The sequence below is a fragment of the Pavona decussata genome, unplaced genomic scaffold (genome assembly GCF_977016875.1).
Source record: "Pavona decussata unplaced genomic scaffold, jaPavDecu1.1 SCAFFOLD_102, whole genome shotgun sequence".
NCBI classification, from domain to species: domain Eukaryota; kingdom Metazoa; phylum Cnidaria; class Anthozoa; order Scleractinia; family Agariciidae; genus Pavona; species Pavona decussata.
The window spans coordinates 7,745,487-7,767,223 of NW_028145517.1; the positions used below are offsets into that span (position 1 = coordinate 7,745,487).

Here is a 21,737-nt window from a genome sequence, read left to right on the forward strand (position 1 = left end):
TACTTGTATTCATGTACTTCTCGCACTATTTTGTTTTGAATTTGCTCAAAGAATGCATGTCTTGCAGTTGTTTGTTTTGTTTCAATTGAACCGCCTAAAACGCACGGAACTGTGTTAAAAAAAATTTGATAAATATTATGTACACATTGTATCGTCTTGGTGTACTGCGTCCGAAATTTCAAGAAAAAAAAAACATTCCAAACCTGCCAAGAAATCCTTCAGAAGTTTTGTATCCGAGGTTTATAGTCTCAAAATTATTAGTCTGAAAACATTTTCATCCAGTGTGGTGCTTTGTACGTGTAGTGGGCGCAAAATGCCAAAGCAAAAGGCTTTCTTAAATGAGGGATTAAAGTCTGTTTATTTTCTTCTTTTAAGAAACATGCTGACTTGATTTAAGGTTAATCCTGAGTTATTAAAGTTTACATGACAAACCCGCCCATCAAGAACTCGATAATTTTGTTTGACTTGCAAAAAAGAGAGAAATTTCAAACTATTAGTCTTGTTCCTCTTGGATGAAAGGAAAAATAAATAGCGAGGCACCAGGAAATTGAGGAAGACAGCTGTTTACCACGCACCGCGGCTGGGCTCGCTTTTCTGAGGAACAAGTTAGTCTAGCTTTGGCACTTAAATGACTGTTTTATTTCATATTATACACATCTTGTACATCGTGTTTTGCTCTCCTATTTACACTGTATTTACAAAGTACAATATCGCTGAATCATCTAATGACCGGAGCTAGCAATAAAATCGCCTTTTATCTCTATATTTTGTATAATGCCCTTTGTTTGTAGGTTCTCCTATCAGTATTAAGAAAAGCAAACCTTCGGGGAAACTACGTAACACCCGTTTATCATCAGAGTTGCTAGGCAACGTACAGAGGTAGTGCTGAGGGGGAGTGCTATATTTTGACTGGATAACAAGACCCATACAACTTACTGGTATTGTAAGGAAGCACTATACCGCCTGAGATGATTCATACTGGTTTCGTTCTCTTTAATTTGATTGTACACTAATGATTTCAAGGCATGTACAAAGGTAACCATATGTACAAAGATTATCTTGGCTAACAATTTTATTGAAACTTTTTACGCATCCTCGACTTCGAACCAGTTTTTACACTGTCAGCCAAGTACTGAACTGCTAAACTACTGCACCAAGTTGCCAAACAAAGTCAAGATCTTACTTTCCTCTGTTATAAACAAGATATTTACGTATGCGAATAACAAAAATAATAATGTACATGCAGTTATAGGTAGCACCCATGATTTTGTTTTATCAGAGTTTTAACAGAGTTTTCTGTTGCATAAATGCCATTTTGTCAATCGAAGTTAATTATTTAATCATTCAAATAAAGGAGCAGATTACGCTTTCATATTCTCCCGTTTATGTACCAATCACATGTCTACCTCCAGATCAATCTGGTATCTCCGTGACGAATTGCTCTCTGACGAGTGAAATCAGACCAGTGTGACGGCCTCCATCTTGGATCAGCCTCGGTCGTGAAGCCGGGAACGTAACGCGTGGAACGAGGATGCGCATTCGCGTCTGTCTCGTCCTCGCGCGAACTTGCAGGCGCCTCCTTGTAACACAACAAATCCCTTTGACCGCCAGCTTTTGAGAGCTTTATAAAATCTGAATCACTGTCCCTGACTCGAGATTTCGATGGCTTTATCAGGAGATTTCTCTCATCTACGTATCCCCCGAGGCAGCTGACTTGGGAAATGGGAGGAAGTTTTAAACCTTCTTCGGGAGCAGAATTCCCGGCGGCCGTCATCTGTCTTCCTCCCATGGAAATTTGCGAAATGGGTGGCAAAGCTCCAGAGGTATGATCTGCCCTTTTGCGGCCGTATCTTTGTACTTTCAAGGCGGCTGCTTGAGACATTATTTCTTTTTTATGATCGTCTATTTTCTGTTTTCTTCGCGCTTGTTCGAATTCTTCAGGATCCACACGATTCTGGGGTAAGCAGTCGATTTGCGAAATGCGAGGCAGTGCTGCGGTGTCAGTCGCGGGGAAATTGCGCATGGAAACAGCTCGATCTTGTACTCTTGTGTTGCTACTGACAGTTTTATGTCGATGATCTGTTTCACAGTAAGTCGGTTGCTAACATCAATCCTGACTCCAATTGGGTCATTCCACAAACGCGGTTTCTCTTAAAGATAAAACAAAACAGGTCAGTTTATTTGATTTATTACACTGTCCACGATTTAATAAACATTAACTTCACTTCACGTGATTTCTATGACAACGCGGGACGAAACAGGACGCTGTATTTTGAAAATTTGTCTTTCATTTCGAGGGAGAATAATACTGAAGATGCTTCTCTGTTTAGATACTCAAAAAAAGTTACAACACGATCGCTCGTTACTTGACTCGGTGGAGAAAAAAATTAAGTAACATCAGGATTTAAAGGTGATGAATTATAGAGAGGAAAAAACGACCCTCCCCCAAAGAAAAAAGAAAGAACAAGATAATTTTAGTTGCTGTGTCCGCTCGCGTTTTGTTCGTGTGAAACCAAACAGAAAAATAAAACAGCAATTCATCCCGTGTGGTCGGCATAAAGAGGAATAATTTTCAAGTTGTGAGAGAACAAAGAAAGCAATTATGAGGAAAACTAAACTTAGGGATTAAACATACAAATATCGGGGCAATAATTTATCTTTGGACATGAAAAGATATTGGAGCTGTTTGTCGACCTTTCGTTCAGCAATTTTTTCTTTGATAAACTGAGCGGAGTAATTACCGCCGTAGAATGTTTTGAAGCCTCGAAGAGTTTGAATTTAGCCTTTAACCTCCCTGAGCTTTGCTTTCACCGATTACGTTCAGATTTAATTTAACGGCGTCGGATGTGTTCCAAGAGCGTACATAAGATTATAATTGTTTTCGGCAGTTTTCAATAACACACGATTTGACCGCGACGACAACTAAGCTTAAGGCTGTATACTATCTGACAAACGTATTACGAATGAGTTCAGCAAGGAAGCTGTCGCTTTAGCTTTGACAGATGTTAAATTTTCTTGCTTTCAAACAAACGTTTAAGCTTATACACCGTAAAATTTGTATAAATTCACACGGAGATGAAGTTCGCTCGCGACTGATTCTCGATCGATGTTCTTCGTTCGAATCCGAAAAGCATCGGCCTTTAATACTACGTGAATAACTGAAATCTATGATAGTTGAATTACAAGCTAGCTATACCAAACTCTTTGAATTTCGCGTATAAACGACGCCAGACAAGCTACTGTATCAAAAGCAGTCGATTGACAATACAACGAAGCAGCGCACCGTGTGATTTATGAAAGCGGAGTTTTACACTGAACTGTCGGTGACGATTTATACTGACAGCAGTATCTGAAAGCATATATTTGTTAATCGCTTTTCGTGCAAAATTCGCTTACCTGATCACCTCAGGGCTGATTGTTAAACACTACTGAAGAATAAAATTCATGGCAGACGAGTTCAGCTGTCCTAATGCCTTTCGCTGTCTAGCAACGCGAATCAACATCTTTTCTTTCAAATCACCTTTTGGCCTCAGTGCTTTAGGAAAATGACGACACGGTACTTAGTTACCCCGGATGTGACACACTGACAGCCTGTTACTGTTTGTACAAAAAACAAAATAAATTTTCTTTCCCAATTGAGTGTTTTCATCTTTGGGTAAACAATCAGTATTCTGCTGTTTCCGTAAGAATTAGTCGCTTAAACGATACCAACCTTGCTAAGCCTGCATGAATAATTTATTGCACGAGAACTGATCAATACCTCGATAGAGTTGGCATTTTCTGTAGGCTTCGTTTTTGAAGTCGCCCAAAATTTGATATAAACGAGGATAGGAAGGTTGCTTACTAGGTATAGCCAAAATCGGCCCAGCCGTTTGTATGCAAGAAGGATTATAGAGGTAAAGAGAAGAATCTGAATATTATTTTCGCCATCATGATGTAGTGACTCTCCTTCAGTTGATGTATATCTGCCGTCACAAATTGCCAAGGCATTTTTTTTCTTGGTCACTTGTAGCTAATTACATCTTTTGTTTTTGTGAAACTGTACGAGAAAAGGTTATTTGTTCAAATATAAACGATCACAGCTTTAACAAAAACATGCTTTAATTTAAAAACACACTTAATAATTCTTTCGAGAAAGAAAATGTACAAAAATAAGACGTTCCTACAAGAAGCATCTCTACCGAAAAACACGACCTCTAATATATTTTTTTCGTAGATATATTACGCACGGAAAAGCTATACTTATTTTGCACCCTTAGTTTACAGAGTACTTCATGATTAACTGCTGACGATAGCACTGTACCATAGTTCAGTACCAAATCAGTTTATGCGGCAAATTAAAGTCGTTTCTGCCTTGCTGCCAAGGCAACAACTTATGATCAGAAACTTTCGGAAACTTACCTCATGCAGTCGACAGAAAAAGCAATACATTAAAGCTTTCGGTATAAATTGTTGTTACGCTGTTAAGGCCACAAACTTTTAAGTTTGTGATTGCTTGTTAATTAAAACAGTCGGTTTAATTTTTAATAACTTAAAAGTGTAGTTGTTCGAAAACGCAAGGAAATTGTAATCTCTCGTCGCATTTGCTCATTTACTGCAATATGGGCTGAAAATCATTATGTTAATGCAGTAACTACTGTTAATCTGAATCTCAAAAGCGTTTGCGACCATCGGCTTGGCCACAGAAGAAAAGTGGTCGCTGAAGGAAGTCGCTCACAAGAGATTTACTAGTGAAGAGACTCTGGCATGATGGTTGTCTCCCACACCGGAGAGTGGTCGAATGACAATCGATCGTTTTTTTTAATCGGAATTTGAACCTTGTAAAATAATAAAATCAAAGAATCGAAAAGAATAACTGTTTGGCATTCTTACCTGGTAATAACAAAGTTGAAGAACACAACAGAATTTTAACTTGCCCCTCCGAAAATAAATGTGTGATTCTTATCAGCGCTCGTCCAACACGAACGCAGATTTACAGTCGATTTGTAACAAGTTGTGTTTCTCTATCTTTGACCAACAAACCCGCTTTAGTATTGGACAATGATTCCGCACTATCACTAAATTAAATGCGTTTGTAATCTCTCGGCCTTTCCACCTGAATGTTTGTCGATGTAATTTTGCCAAAATGCATCTTATCAGCAGCTCCCTCCTTTTCCGTTTTCACACGTTTATGAATGCAAACTGCAGACGATTGCCGCTATTATATTGTTGATCTCAAAACACTTTGTAAATAGAGGGGATTCGCCAAACAGTATATGCAAATTCGATATCGGTTCACAAAACACTGGCTAATGAATATTATTTGCTTTCCCGTCAAAACATGGAAAATCCCCACCTGCTAAGTTTTTATAGCGTCACCTAGCAACGAAAGGATTTCAGCAGTTAAGTTTTGTATTCCAGGGAAGACTTCTGAGCAAAGGTGAAGGTTACGATAAGAATTTGTCACAAAAACGGACTTTGCACAGAGAACTGAATTTTGATGCGTCGGAATTAAGTTCAATTTAATGGGTATATGTCAGGTTCAATTCAATTGAAATTTATATGCTGCATAAGTCTTTTAAAATGAGTCTTAAATGAAGCATACCTTGCAAAGATGAACTACCGTGAATTTATAAAGGAGTTGCTTACGAGAAGATGAAGTTTGACGCCGTTTTTGAAACGTGTTTCGCTTCCTGATACCTTGGCAATGTCACAAAAGAACCAAGTTTCTAAAGCAACCTACTCAAAGAGGAAACGCTCGGTACCAAAAACACAGCCTTCATCTCAAACCCCACGCATCAAGTCAGCTATTCTTCACGGTAAACCTACACCGATACAAAGCTACAGAGGATTGAATCTTGTTCGTTTTGAACATGAAAATGGCAAAGATGGTGCTATGGTGGTGATAGCAGAGGAATTTCCCTTTCGGAGACGCAAGTTAGATATTCCGCCTGGGCAGCAGATAAATATCAGTGAACAAGCTGGTAAACACTTTAAAGTTATTTGCGCTTATCAGACAAGCAGTGACTGCGTCGAAAAGGATTCTAACAAGTGATGAATATCAACACCGTGGAAAAAATAACCATCTGAAACCGATTGAAAACGCTTAAAAACAGCCATTTCCACAACAACAGCCCAAAGTGGAGTTTTTTTTAAAACAGCGATGAAACGTGGAAGGCAAAAATGAATGAAAATGCTTATGGGTAGACGAGAAAGTTGCGTTTTAAATTCAATCGGCAAACATGCCAACTGTTTGGGGAAAATTAGTTTGCAAACGCCAGGTATCTACAACAGCAAGCTTAACCGACAATTCTACTAATCAATTTAACAGTAAAAGGAAAGACAGCGGATGTGCTCCATTGTTAAAATTATATTTATTTACATTCATTACAACCGCACGGAGACGGAGAAGAAACTGGGTGGTACAATATTTCTGCAGCGCATTTTATGCCTCAGCAAAGAGAAAATACGTTCATAAGTAAAAGATACGCTATTTGTAGAGACGATAATCTTTAATTTGAAACCGAGAAAAGTTCAATAGTCCAAAATTTAGAGGGGCCAAAGAGGTGAAACGTTTCTCTAAAGCCATTCTTCAACAGGAGTGCCTCGTCCACTGAAAAACAACAAACAAGAAAGACACGCTATATTAGTGCAAACCACGCAACAAAGCGGTTTAGTTTATCATAAACGAAAACAAAACAAAAACAAACTGAAGAAACATGCTGGTGTTTCAACCAGAAACAAATTAAAAGCGGTTGTGCCCTCCCATACGTGCCACTTCTTTTAACACTCAGCCGGTTACACTCGATTACCACTGGCTTCAAGTTATTCTACGTCACTAATAAATCACCTGTTTTTCTGCACTTGAAACAGTTTACATATTTTCCCGCGTTAAATCGCCGGTTACCCATTTTCCCGCGCTTGACACCTGTGACATGTTTTCCCGCGCTTGGTACCGGAAAGTTTTCCCCATTTTGGTTAAATGTTCCCGTCCTCTTGGCGCTGTACACATTTTCCCGCGCTTGGCACTGATTATGTATTTCCTCCCTCTTGGCATTTGTTACATGTTTTCCCGCTCTTAGCATCGGTACAAGGTACCGGTTTCATGTTTTTCCTCCAAGGTTTGATCGGTTCGTTGTACTACTGCCTTTTGGAAATTTTTCTCACCTGCTGTTACTTCCTGTATCCGCCGGACTGCAGTATAATTCAGCCTTGTTCCCTGTTGACTGTAGCCTTCCAGCAAATTCCTCGTGTCGTGAGGCAGCGATTGCGTTCATTTTATTATTCCACATCGATAGCAAAGAGGTAGCGGCACCTGTAGTCAAACAAACCAATCAATCATTCGAATTAAAATCAGTGGGTGATTTGGTCAATCTATCAATCAATCAATCAATCAATCAATCAATCAATCAATCAATCAATCAATCAAACAATCAATCAATCAGTCAATCAATCAATCAATCAATCAATCAGTCAGTCAGTCAGTCAGTCAGCCAGCCAGTCAGTCAGTCAGTCAGCCAGCCAGTCAGTCAGTCAGTCAGTCAGCCAGTCAGTCAGTCAGTCAGCCAACCAGTCAGTCAGTTAGTCAGTCAGTCAGTTAGTCAGTCAGCCAGCCAGTCAGTCAGTCAGTCAGTCAGTCAGTAAGTCAGTCAGTCAGTCGGTCAGCCAACCAGTCAGTCAGTCAGCCAGTCGTCAGTCAGCCAGTCAGTCAGTCAGTCAGCCAGCCAGCCAGTCAGTCAGTCAGTCAGTCAGTCAGTCAGTCAGTCAGTTAATCACTCAGTCAGCCAGTTAGTCAGTTGTCTTTGTCATATCAACTTTGCAGTGTTACCGATTCCTCACCTCTGCCAGTCTGTTTATTAAATCCTGGTTGATTATCTGTCCGTAATTTCTTGTGCGCATGTTCCGAGACTGCTATGCCCGGGCCTCTTTTGAACAAGTGTTCATTGTTTGTGTCTCCACGATTGAAGTCCGTCTTTTCTCTCTCGGTCATGCTCTGATACCTAATAATGAATGAAAAGGATCATTTCATGAAAAGGGCAATTGTTGCTGATTACTTTATCTTGCCGTCGCTCTAAATCGGCAGAATTAATGCTGGCTAGATTAGGATAACGTTATCCAAACTTTGTATAACTAAAGCCACAGGTATCGCTGTGTACTATCTAAAAACAATCGTGTACCGAAGGCCTTCGGATCTCCCTGACTAGCTGTTTTATCTCGACCACTTACCAATAACGAACAAAGTTTGTGGTTACGAAAACATTGCCGTTTTTCAAAGAATTGAACAAGTCAAAAACGTAAAAAAAAAAAGAGCTTATCATAAAGAAAAAAGGTGGTAATTTCAAACGCTTGGCAATCGGTGTTCCATAAATAATGAGAGTTAACTACAAAAAAAAACACGAGCTAGCTGACCTGTCAATCTCCTGCCAGGAGAGTGATGCTTCGGACAATCTGGACAGAGAAGACCCTTCTGAATGAGAAAAACAGAACAACAAAACTAAGCGATTTAAGAAAATGAAGAGTTTCAGCTTACCAAGGATCAGGGGATAGACAGGAGACAAATGAAAAGAACGCTAGCAACAACAACAGCAAACGTGGAAAGCGAAATAACGAAGACAATGTAGAGTTACAAACTTTCAAGTTCATCCGTTGGTGTGTCTCTTCTTGGGCTTCCTGTGGCACTGCTTGAGGGGCTTGACGCACCACGCAAACACTCCAAAACCTGAAAGAGTTAATTTAATCTCAGAATAACGCAAATCTTTGTAGGGTAACTTTGCTGAAAAATAATTCAAGAAATGTAGCAATTTGTTTAGCTTTTAATGATTTTAAATGTTCCTAAGTCATATTTTAACACTTAAATTAGTACCCCTTTAAAAATTAAGTTTAACCGAAACGCTAAATTAAGGTATCTTCAGGGCTCACAAGTGCTTGCATTCATTCCCCAGATGAGGGATGGAGATGGCTTAAAAAAAACCACCTTATTTAAGTGTCAATGTATTTAGCGCAGAGCACTAATTGGGCACACTTTCCAGATTGAATTGGAATTTGTAAATGTTGGATTTTGACGAGAGGGGAAAACCGGAGTAACCGAAGAAAAACCTCTCAGAGCAAGGACGACAACAAACAACAAACTCAACCCACATATGACGCCGAGTCAGGGAATCTAACCCAGGCCACATTGGTGGGAGGCCAGTGCTCTTACCACTGTGCCATCCCTGATCCCCCTGTAACAAATCGTGAAAAGTCCCCCTTGTCTTTCAAAACGAAGAAAGAAACACACACAGGAAGGCAATGACCTCAACGAATACAAGAAAATTTGACACGTGTCAAGTTTTCACATGGCTTATAAGTATTTTGCTTTTCATTTGACTTATCCTTTACTAAGAGGATGTGCTGTTTGTAGGTTTGTGTTAACTGTACCTTTTCATGCATCTTAGATGTTCTGCTGGCAGCTTCAAGAAAAGTGTCAAGTTCAGCCCAAACCTGACGGTACTGCTCCTCCCTAAAACAACAACACAAGGAGTCTCCTGTAGCTCAATGGTAGAACATCCGTACTACTAATCAGAAGGTCTTAGGTTCGACTCCTGATAGGAGCACTCGGATTTCCTTGTTCCGAGTATCCCTGTGTAATACATCATTCTCAATAACCACAACAACTTCACATTTCTTCTCTCACTTCATCAGGGCACTCATTTCAAGTTCCTTACTTTTTCCGTGTTCAAAATCAATGACGACGACGATGAGGGGTTTATTGAATATTCATTATATCGTAGACGAATCACGATTTTTGACACGAATTAGCCTGGCCTGAATTTGAATGATGCATGATCTCTGGCAGTAAACCACTTTCTTCCTACCTTTTCGGTCCTTTTCCTCTGATGCCTGTCATGGAGACTGGAAGAGGATCATTTCTACTTTCCATGGCCTGTAATCTGTAGATCACCTGAAACCATCACATACAAACCGACCAACATCAAGTCATACCAAAAACCAGGTTTCCATATGATTGCAAACAGCCGCAAAATCAACTGCCAAAAACTTATCAACCATGGGGAAAAAAAACTTCTGATAACTTGATACTGTTTGCCATGTTTTATCTCTTGTGATCATCTGAATCTGATACACTGCAATCAGTTGTGATTGTGCAATGATGTGGATACCAATGTTCTGCAGTCATTTGATTGAAACTCATGCCAGCACTAGTAAAGAGAACCTGATTTTATAGCTATTTGATGACGAACTTCTTTATTCTCACATCCAGTGTACCCACCATTGTGTTGATCTTTTTGAAAGAACTTAGCCACTGATCACTCAACAGTCAACTTACCCTTTTACACTCCAGCACATCATTCTCTGTGATAGTCTCTTTCATAATCAAAGAAGGGAGAGGCTCTAAAAGCTGATAAAAGAAAGAGTATAAGCTTATTAGCAAGCAACAACGTAAGAAGACGTAACAATATGTAGCTAAAATCAGGCCTGATCACAAGCTAAAATATCATCATCAATTTGGGTTAAGTTTCTTTCCTACGAACATTGCAGGCAGATGTAAAAATACACTGGTTATTCCACAAACCTGCATCAAGTTACACAATATTGTTTCACTGATCACCATAGGCCAGTATCGGGTACAGCGTTCCAACCTTGCAAGACCTGCCAAAAATTTCTTGACGTTTATTTTTCAAACTCACTAATAATTCATGAGAAGAAAACAGAGGAAAAGACTGCTGTGAAGGAGGTTTGGAAAAGTCATCTTAATTCATAAAAATTGGTGAACTTTTGCTTTGAATTTCTCGAAGAATTATTAATGGTTTGAGAAGCTATACCAAACGCTCCAAAGAGTGGGTCTTCCAATTTCCAAACACCTCAAAGTTGGTTGAAAAAACGAGGCGCACCACCTCTTGGTGTTTGGAAATCAGACAAAACACTCTTCTTTGTGTTCGATATATTACTTAGAACACAATAAATAGAGATCTGTAAATGAAGCTGTTGCTGTAAACAGGGTATAAGTGACAATTTTTTTCTATTAAAATTAATATTTGGCGAAACTCATCATTTACACTGAAACCTCTTGTACTAATTATTAATACACCACTAGTCCTACATTTGTGGTGGTATTTTGTTGTTAATCAATCACCTCAGGAAGAGATCTTCTACTCAGACAACACAAGCAAGACCGAAGTATAGTGGAACCTTGACTTTACGATATGGCAAGGCGACAGCAAAATCATATTGTTAAATTGGGATATCATTGTAAACGAACTCCCAATTTATAAATAACTTTTGCCAGGACACAGAATGTTGATCGTTAAATCGGGAATATTGTTAGATCGATGATCCTAAAATCGGGGTTTCACTGTAATTCAATTTCTATTATGTGTTAAGGATCTCGAACCTTTTTCCAAGGGAGATTTACTCTTCTTTTTATTCCATGAACATGGTGAGAGCCTGTTGCCCTTCATGAATTCACCAAAATCCTGTTGATAAACAAAAGAACTTATAAATGCTAGAGTAGCTTTGCAAATTATATAACCCATCAAACAAACTGAAAAATGGAATAAATGTGATGGTGCATTTTAAGCCTGGTAAATATATGAGAATGGTGTGTTATTCAGTCAAAGTCACTGACTGAATCACATATCATTCTCAAAGTAAAACTCTCTTCCAACTTACATTAATTCTGTAATCAGTGACACGGCCTCCACATCCTTCACTTATGGATGGTGGATCTTCCATTGGAGTCCTGTAATTTGCTAAACAGTGTATGAAAATGTCTCCTGAAAAAATACAGTCAAAATAAAACATGGGATTAATAATAAATCTAGGGATAAAAGCTTCGACGGAAAATTTAGATTCACCTCCATGACTTGCCAAAATGTGTGACACCAGTTTCCCACCGGACTTCTTAGGCTGTTCTAACATGACTTGTCGACCTATAACCAGATAACAGAACAGTGTTCATTTGTATATTTGTGTATACCCCAGGGTACTAGAATTAAGATCCAGAGGTCACAGGTTTAAGTTCCACGACTAGAGCTCTTAGCCGGAGTTGTTTCTTGGTAGCCTTGAGTTCAACACCTCTGTCACACTTGAAAATAGCTAGCTGGTCTGCTTGCCAGGTGGGATTTTCAACCACGTTACATGATTGTATGTTTAATCTGAATTATTTGTTTGTGAAGTTTCAAATTTAATGCTCAGCCCAAATAACACCTTGTGTTATAAATACTGACTTAGGGTAAATAAACGTTATGATGATAATGATGTTCCTATTTTATGCATGCCCTAACCAATGTACATAAAAATGCAGACTGTCTACAGAGGTTTTGTTAAGTATTTGATTAGGAGGGACCAAATTTAACTTAGCAGGACCACATGGTAGATTTGCTCTCACCCTTTTGTACACAATGTAAAAATAGCCGGGATGAAGTATATAATAGGCAAGTAATGGTCCCTGTGTCCCTGCTCTAACAAAAACCCTGCTGTCTAGCGAGTCTATGTGTTGAAGTCAGTGAATATTAATTTTAATGTAGTACCTTGAAGGAGAAAAGAGATCAGACATGCTGTGGGTCTGCTATTAACCTATAAAAAAAACATTTTAATCATTTTTAGCAGGGATTCAAAACTGAATGAAAAGAAAATATTGTATGATGTACGTGATGTCTAGCAATGAAAGTTTTCAGGAGACAACAATCACTGGGTAAATGATTTTATTTTTGGTATGTTTATGTATCTACATGTATGTGGTGTGGTTTAAATTTGTTTTGGTCTGAAATTTAACAACCAGTTTGACTTTATTTTTTTTTATTTGTTCTACATAACATTATTTAATCAGTGGCAATGGAAAAACAACAACACCAACAACACAATATAATTTATGTACTTCCACTGGGGTGATCCTATAACATCCAGTGCATGCTTGAAGCTCTGTGAAAATGAACAAAAGACACCTTGGAATTTAAAATTTGATCTCATTGAGAAAAAAGATACAACCCTCTGTTACTAAACTTGATCCAAAACCTCGGACAGTCTTGTTACAGTAGGGCAGAGTCTCTCCCTCCAACCCTACCCTCCTTATTTAAAAAGTGGCCACCGCGTATGTAACAATGCTCCTAGTGCCCCAATCGTGCTGGGGCAAATGCTAAAGAAGTCTGGGACACGTACAATGGGGCAAAAATTCAGCAGCTTGATTAACCTTGATAAGCCTTTATGGCTTTCTTGTTATCTTCTGAGCACCCTGTTGTTGATCATGCAAATTTATGTTATATTTTATGTAAATTTATTTTATTTTTACGTACATTTATACAATGGTTTTAGATTGAATTTTACAACCTGTCTTAATGACCCCAAATGTAGAGAAGTGTCATCCAGGAAGAAGAATTTTTTTAATTATTTTAAAACTGTTTTAATTATTTAACTCATGGATAACCTGGGGCAGCTGTTGTCTTTGGTGTGCACCACTTCAGATGGACTGTGTCCTTTGATGTTGCAGCAACTTCCTTTTTGGTTGGTAAACCATCCTCACCACAAAACACATCTAGGAATCAAAATACAAACCAATAATTATTGCATTCTGGCCCCGGTTGTTCAAAGAGCGGATAATTTTATCCACTGGATAGGTCGCTATGCGACAAATAAATGTGTGCAACAATTTCCCTATAGTCCTATGATTTGTGTACATAGAGTAGAAGCTTATGTCTAATTTAAGTATGGGATTGTGTGGAAAACTTGCCAGAAGTGTTGTTTGGAGTACATTTGCACCGCTGGATAGCGACTTATCCGCTGGATAAAGTTATCCGCCCTTTGAACACCTGGCGCCTGGTCTATACCTGTACCATCACTCTCAGATGTTACTCATAGCCCTGGTTAAAGCGCTGATGAAAGACATTATTTATTCTTACTTGCAATAGTCTGCTCCATGTGGACTTCAGCAGAGTGAAGGATTTCCACATCATAGTTAGCTGAACTTCCAGAATGTTGTTCCTCCTAAATATCAATAAAAAATGATGATGACACTAATTCTCGTTTATTTTATCCCACAGATACAGAACTTCCACTATCAACCAAAGACAGTGTCTAATACCACTATTTATTCAAAATGTTCCAAGGGGCATTTGATCAACAGAGGCATTTAAAAATTTTTAAAGGTTATTTGTTTCCTGGGTGTTAATAAAATAAATAAAGATAAGGCCCTGTTCATAACTTAAGCATACTTGGGCTTTCATATTTGTATAACAAGGCAAGTAACAAGTTTGAAAATCAAACTTTAAGATATTAAACATAACAGAGAATTGAGGATTTCCCAGAGGTCAAGTGACCACTTCAAAATACAAATTAAAATCATTTTATTAAATTCCTCAACACTTTACTCTGTTATCTTACTGTTCCAAATTTATAAATGCCTCCTCTCCAATGTTCCAGATAAGAGGGGGGTTTCAGGTCAAAAACCCAAGAAAGTTGGCTTCCTTACCCAACAAAATGAATGGTGAACTTAATAAGATTTGAAGAAAACCATACAAAATGACTCCTAGATTTGAAACTTATCTAGAACACTGCTTTCTATTAACCACCATGTTTCCTACTGCTGCTTAAAGTTAAATACTTGTACAGTCAAACCTTCATTGGGATTCCTGTGACAGTTGTAGATTTCAGGTTGAAATGCTTCTGAGCCATCGCGCTCAGCTTACTGACTAACTGAGAAGCTTTGTGAGAACAAACGGTTGCTGATAATGATGAAGATCCCTAACAATAAGGCATAAAAATTAACATTGCATGCATACCACAGGTGTCTTACACAGCCAGAGCTCAAAACAGTTTCTATAGCATGAAGCAACTTGTAGACAGTATTATTATTTAAAGAAACACTCCTGCAATGCTGGAAGGGATGTGGGTCCATGACAGGGTTATTCCCTCCCCCCTCCCCCCAGTACCAATTTGTAAACCTGAACGGAAAGAGACAATCTTTCTACCAAAAAACACTGGTCAGACATTCTTAAAGTAGTTGTTTAAAATCATGTTGACCTCAAAGTTGACTGATAAGCCCTGCACTGTTGACCATACATACCTTTATTGTTTTCTCAGTGACTTTGCCACTGTCTCCAATCTGGGGAACGTGAACTAAAATGAGGTCTGTATGCTGCAATATACTGCAAAAGGAGCATTTGGTAACATGTTAATTTAGGCATGCAGAAAGTGCTTGTCTGTCATTAAGAATTAATGGGACCTACAACAAGCTAAGAAAAATACACGACTGTGACAAACATGAATTTCATTTATTTGCCTTTCAGTACTGGAAAGGTTGCCTTTGAAGAATACAAATTACCTATCAGTTGAACTTGCTGCACTCTCCTGTTGTCTCAACGCATCACTCACACAAGCTATCAGGGTCTGTACATGGGCCTCACTGGACACAAAGACAAAAATTGCATTTATTTAAAGGGGCGATGTTACAGGATTTTGATGGTTTTGAGTCAAAGTTGTGCTGAAAATAAATCTAGGTACCTTAAATGTTTTTACTAATGTATGAAGTGTTACTGGAACACCAAGACTAAAATACAAATTTTTATTAGTATCCCCAGTCTCCTGTCTTGTTCGGTATTATATTGTACCCAGCCAGAAGTGAAATTTGATGCTTTTATACGACTCAAATGCAGGAAGAAAAATTGATAAGGAATATGATTTTTCAATTTTCACACGGGAACAACATTAACATTTGATGAGGCAAATAAAAAAATTCTTTCATATAATCTTTAAGAACTTAATACAAACCTTTTCATGTTTGTGATGCAGATGATTCGCCCTTCTCTTGCTAGCTTTTTATTTGTCTGATTATTCTTGGAATTCTGACTTGCTGGTTCACGTAGACATTGTACTGCAGAAGTTAATCCATGCATAATAGAGCACTCCTCTTCGTTGTCTTCCTTTGGAGGTCCAAGGCCGGCAAATGATTTGAGTAGCTGACACATAAGCAATAAACAAGACATCACATTTAAATACAAACATCCAATAACCAGCAATTTATTGGTCATTAGTCTACCAACATATTCCCTTCAAGACTGTTACTAAACCAGAACCAAACAGGCCAGAGCACCCAACGATCTGACATAAAGTGAATGTGAGCTTCCAAGGTTTAGTTGGTGCATCTCACCATTCATGACCTAGCCTGTTAACTTCTCTGCTTTAAGCTCTTTTGAAATTTTTGTTAGGTGACGGATGAAGCTAAAATTCTAATGCAATTATACAACAAACCTGAGGTATACACTGCTGTTCATGGGACCAAGAATTTAACTCATGAGCACTATCATCAGATACAACAACCTTGACCTATAAAAATTTAAAAAAAGAAAAACAAGGCATAAAGTACTTCCACATGTATAAACAGGCTTTGGTTTTTCTTTGGGTCACATTTGTTTGTTTGTTTCCTTATTTCAGTGAAAGTGGTACATGTACCATTTTGGTAAAAGTTAGTATGATTGTGGAAGGGTTGATTCTTCAAGTGGAGCCTCTCCATACGAATATCCCTCTTTCAGGGAGGGCTTGAGGGGGGTGGGGAGGGGGGTTGAAGGAGCAGTGCAGAGTGTGATCAGTTTGACCAATATACTGTATAACCTGGAAAGATTTCCGCACGGCCCCATACGTTAATTATACATACATCACTGTCATACTAACCCTCTCAAACAACGAACAAGCATGCATGAATAGTTGAGTCGCAGAATGTACAGAATCTCAGAATGTATACATATAGTCAGGGAGCATATGTCATAAAATAAATTTCCGTGGGATTTTTATGGTGAAAGCAAACCACCTACCTAGATGTGTTAAGGGAAACATGAGAAACACAAAAAATGTTGTCGGCAATTTTGTAACCTGCACCGGCGGCCGCTATGGGGTGTCTCTTTTTAGACCTATATGGCTCAACATGGAATCGAGGCTCGAATATAAAATGGCGTGTAAATACAATTAACTGCAATAAATTTCCACGAAATGACCAGAAATCTTTAATATAGTCTATCTAATACATATCCATAGACTTAAGTACTAAATACTGATCACATGATCAACACTGCACGAAAGCGAGGCTGGTCATTTGTTGGCTTGAAATGAGCATCAAAAGGCATGAATTTTGGTATCGAAGATTGATCAGAAAGTTAAATTTATCAAAGAGAACATTATTTCATGTTTAAAACTTTATTCAAATCAATAACTCATTGAAATCAGGAGAAACAATGATTTTGGTCAGCGGTCATTTTAATCATTTTAGAGGTCCGTCATTTGGATTTAGAGACCATCTAGAGCGACATGTCTTGTGGTGTCTAAGAAGATATGGAAACGGATTCTGGTTCAAAAACAAACGAAACTGAGGCCCAAGGGTTGGATTTACATTTATGTATAATTTGTCAAGGGAAAAAAAAAAACCCGAAGACCTAGTTGAAAAGCCCGAGGCTCACGAAAAAGTTCGGATATCGATCAAGGAATGGAGTAAATACGGCAATCTTCAGTACACAGAAGCGTGGAGTAAGTTGAGGTTTACTTCTGTCCAAGAGCTCGAGGATGGGCAGGCATCATGGCATAGATCATGCAGTACATGCTGGGATGCTTAGACAAGCAAGAGAAAGGTGTGAGAGGCAGCTCGAGGGCCCCAATGAGTCCAGGCGAAAATCACGACCAGATTCATCAGTAGAAATTCCTCAACTAACCCGTTCGTAAACGTCTCCCTAAAATAAGAATGTCTTTTTTTTCTGCGATGGCCCACCCGGTTACCGTAAGAACCTGCATAATATCAGTACCTTTTCTGCTGGTGAGTCCCTTCGCACTGCCATTGAGATGTCAGGGAATGATAAGGTCTCAGTTAAACTCAACACGTCAATTGCTCCAGATTATGCTCATTCGATAGATTTAAAGTACCACAAAAACTGTTTGGCAATTCATGTATCGCACATTTTACGAAGAGAAACATCCGAATCGTCATCTGAGAAGTTGGCTGGTGAGATTGCAGCACAGATAGAATTCTGGACAATGACGGAGATGACTTTGAGGAGTGGAAAAGTGGAGACTATGTCCGAAATACAAGATGCTTTTGAAAGCATACTAGAATCTAACAATGTAGAAAATCCGAGAGATACCAGAGATAGAGTTTCATGTACCTAAACGTGTCAATGAGTCCTAGCGAGTCAGTATCAAGAAGACAAGAGATCAAGCAATTCAGATGGCTGAGGATCAAACCGCAAACATAGACTCCGATAATAAAACTCTGTTTGATGCCACCGCGATAATTAGGAAATCTATCACCAAATGTAGGAAGTGGAAGGTTACAGGTTCACTGAAAAACCTGCCGGATGAGAACGTACCAGCAGAGCTTTTTAGTTTTTATAGATGGATTATACAAGGCCCAAAACATGAGCTTTCTGCTGGAAAGAAATCTGGGCAAGTGTACAATCGTGCAACGGCTCTATCCCAGACCACTGTATCGATGTGTATGACTGAGAGGCAAGTCAAAAACAAGAAGTCCGATGTTGTAAGATCCTCATCGGAAATGCCGCTGCAGTTAGCCGTTGAGATAGCTGTACACCAGGCCGTGAGAAGCAAGCAGCTCATAACCATGCTACATGAAATTGGAATGTCAATGGACTACAACAGGATCTTGAGAGTAGAGGCCCAAATCGAAGCTAGCGTTCTAAAGCGCATGGAGCTGAATGATGGTTTATATATACCCCCTAATGTAGTTTTGGGTAAGCACGTCTTTTTTGCGGTCGATAATGTGGATTTCGCAGAGGACACTCCTGATGGCAAGAACACCTTCCACGGCACAGCGATGGCAATATACCAAAGGCAGAAACCAGGCGACGTAGCATCAGAGCTGACCGTGGATCGCGGAGATCAGTGTCGTCGCTCAATCAGACAGCTTCCCGAGGCTGTGACAACCTTGCTCAAACTGCCCTGCGCCCTCCTCGGAAAGCCTGTTGGTCCCACCTTCCCTCAGTTTCGATTGTGTACCGAAGACCAACTTCCATTTTACATCAAGAAGCAAGATTTCACATGGCTTCTCGGACGCAGTTTGACCAGAATGATCACCAATAGAGAAGTTGACGACGATCAGCCCCCTAGTACTGACATCCCAGTATGGTCTGGCTATAACTCCACTATGAGTAGTTCCATGCCGTTGACACGAGTTGGCACCCCTCCCCTGATCGCTGCACCAGCACACGAGTGGCAGACTCTGCTTACCATTTTGATGCAAGCACAGAATATTAAGACGGCGGTTTTAGGGCAGAACAGGAGGACTGTGATATCCCTTGACATGGGAATGTATCAACCGGCAAAGAAGTTGCAGATGACCCGTCAAGATCTTGGGAATTGAATACTTCGTCCTGGTGGGCTACACATCGTGATGGTCCAACTTTGCACAATCGGTGCATTCATCGAAAATAGCGGGAATAGCCACGTTACGTGACCGCAAGCTTCCTAATAAAAGATTATTATTCTAGCGGGCTGGGCATGTGCTGGGTCGAGTCGGATCTCTATGGGCCTTCCACTGTGAAGCAGATTCTCGGTGGGAAATTAACCACGTGAAGAGAGGAGAAGCGGCGCACATGGTGACATTACAAGCTCTATTCAGCCTCTACCAGGAAGCCTTCTTCGTGAGACACTCAGCTGTGTGCACGATTGTTGAGACGTTGGCCAACCAGTTAAGCGATGCGTGTAAAAAAGGCGACAAACAAGATATTGCAGCAAAGCACAAAGAACTGGCACAGACCATCACTTCAACAGAGCTTGCTGCAAAGATGGAGCTATTTGATGCAGATCATGAGGATAGTCCACTGTTCAAGTTCAGCCGAGGGTACATGGCAATGGTTATGGAGATGATGACGTTTATCAGAGCCGTGCGGACTGGAGACTGGGATCTCCATTTAGAGGCCTACAGTTGTTTGTGAAGTACTTCTTTGCGCACGACATATTAAACTACGCTCGCATGATTCCTGTTTACTTGGCAGAGATGGAGATAGTAAAGGAGACCGATCCTGAAATCTACCATGAGTTCCAGAATGGTAACTGGGTGGTGAACAAGAACGCGAAGGTAGCATTCTGTGCCGTTGGCACTGACAACGCACTTGAACACGTCAACAGATGAATGAAAGTCTCAGGTGGATTGATTAGCATCACGCTGAACCCTACTGCACACACGAAGTATTTTTTGATTGCACCTGAGTTAGCAAGACTGGCAGAACAAGCCAAGTTGATGGCAGGTACTTCGTCCAAGACACAGACTAGCATTCCAAGCACAACAGGTGCAACAGGTGCAGCTGTCGAAGGGCGGGTCTCACTTTCACAGATCTATGCAGCTGCAGCAACGACGAGGCAGGAGAAGTGTGTGACATTGTCGATATGATTGAGAATGATAGCTGTGATGATGAAACATCGGATGAGTAGGACGATGACAGCGAGGAAGGTGAGGATGATGAATGATTCTTACCTAACATCCATGTTCTATAGAATAATGCATTATGGGATCACTTGTACTATTTTTAAAGCAGTAATCATCGCCAAAGGCCTGACTAGGTTTTGGTAGAAGTTTTCGTTTTTGGTAGTAATAATTATATATACCTGTAAACCTGCTATGGTTAACATGACGCCCTTGGAGCAACCTCGAGCCAACGTCGTGCCGAACCTAATTCCATTCGGTTTGACGATAGCGCGACGCTAGCACGGCAGTGGTTGTAAACGCCAAATTGGCTAGTTCTGTTTTCATAATCTAGTTGTATTTCTTCTTCCTACTGAAAGTGCTAATTTCGGAAAGGAATTTGGTTCGGCACGACGTTGGCTCGACGCTTAGACCAGGCCCAACAAGTGCTGGCGAGCTCAGCCTCGCTTCCATGTCGTCTTACGTGAACAAAACATATTCAAATGTAGTTCAATTCACATGAACAAATCATATTATCACGTTGTTCACTTGTTGTAGTCATTTTTCTGAACAACTCCAGAAAAAGAATTATGCTTTTGATGCTTAATTGAATACAATAAACGACCAGCCTCGCTTTCGTGCAGTGTTGATCACGTGATCAGTTTTTATTACTTAAGTCTATGGATATGTATTAGATAGACTATATTAAAGATTTCTGGTCATTTTGTGAAAATTTACTGTAGTTAATTGTATTTACACTCCATTTTATTTTCGAGCCTCGATTCCAGGTTGAGCCATACAGGTCTATAAATTGACCCCCAATTTGCAGGTTACAGAATTGCCGACAACATTGTTAGTGTTCCTTAGGGTCCCCTTAACACATCTAGGTAGGTGGTTTGCTTTCACCATAAAAATCCCACAGGATTACATATGCTCCCTGACTAATAACTAATGTATGGGACAGCTGTGCGGAAATCTTCCCCTTTTCACTTACCAGGTACTCGTTAGGAAAAATATCATACACAATTCTACAGTACTCGACCGCAGCCTCTATACTGCACGTCCAAGAGCTCTTGAAAACTGGCGATAACCCACTGGTTCCAGAACTTTTTCCCTTGCTTTTCTTTCCACCGCTATCAAAATCAATGTGTTGCTTTGAAAACGCGAGGAATTTTGAGCTGTGGTCTAAGACGATCACGGTCCTCTTCACTGGAGGCGTTGATTTCTCCGTATCCATCGTTAAAACAGTTACTTTTGCTTGGGAAAAAAGTGAAACAAAAGCGCGCTAGCTAGCGCAATCATCAATTTTGGTCCGCCATGCTGAAAGCTTGGTTACATAGCCTGGTCTTCCCAGAGATCATTTTGTAAC

General features: G+C 39.7%; 1 protein-coding gene and 2 long non-coding RNA genes across 4 annotated transcripts in view; 1 reads left to right on the plus strand and 2 right to left on the minus strand.

The window, feature by feature from the left end:
* LOC146472043 (uncharacterized) overlaps positions 1-10,609 on the plus strand; it is an 87,293-nt gene extending 76,684 nt beyond the window's left edge. The window contains exon 4 of the long non-coding RNA XR_014866755.1: positions 10,516-10,609. This is a non-coding gene — a long non-coding RNA (uncharacterized LOC146472043). The remainder of the gene's footprint in view (positions 1-10,515) is intronic.
* Positions 340-3,905, minus strand: LOC146472046 (uncharacterized). The gene is made up of 2 exons (XR_014866752.1): positions 3,397-3,905; positions 340-2,150 (listed from the first exon to the last, which is right to left on the minus strand). It is a non-coding gene; the product is annotated as an uncharacterized LOC146472046 (long non-coding RNA).
* LOC146472047 (integrator complex subunit 13-like) lies at positions 6,335-21,731 on the minus strand. Of its 2 annotated transcripts, none has more exons than XM_085120594.1 (22): positions 21,363-21,731; positions 16,219-16,293; positions 15,739-15,926; positions 15,293-15,373; positions 15,035-15,116; positions 14,587-14,712; positions 13,872-13,956; positions 13,400-13,507; positions 12,854-12,897; positions 12,507-12,552; positions 11,832-11,906; positions 11,647-11,750; positions 11,369-11,450; positions 10,550-10,626; positions 10,304-10,375; positions 9,834-9,919; positions 9,397-9,478; positions 8,611-8,698; positions 8,389-8,443; positions 7,819-7,979; positions 7,147-7,294; positions 6,335-6,592 (listed from the first exon to the last, which is right to left on the minus strand). In XM_085120594.1, exons 1-22 carry the CDS (start codon positions 21,603-21,605, stop codon positions 6,559-6,561), a joined length of 2,142 nt encoding a protein of 713 aa, XP_084976720.1. In that variant the 5' UTR covers positions 21,606-21,731; the 3' UTR covers positions 6,335-6,558. The 2 variants fall into 2 exon arrangements, with proteins under 2 accessions (XP_084976720.1, XP_084976719.1); XM_085120593.1 differs by having other exon boundaries at positions 8,389-8,446.
* Positions 21,732-21,737: the final 6 nt, after the last annotated feature.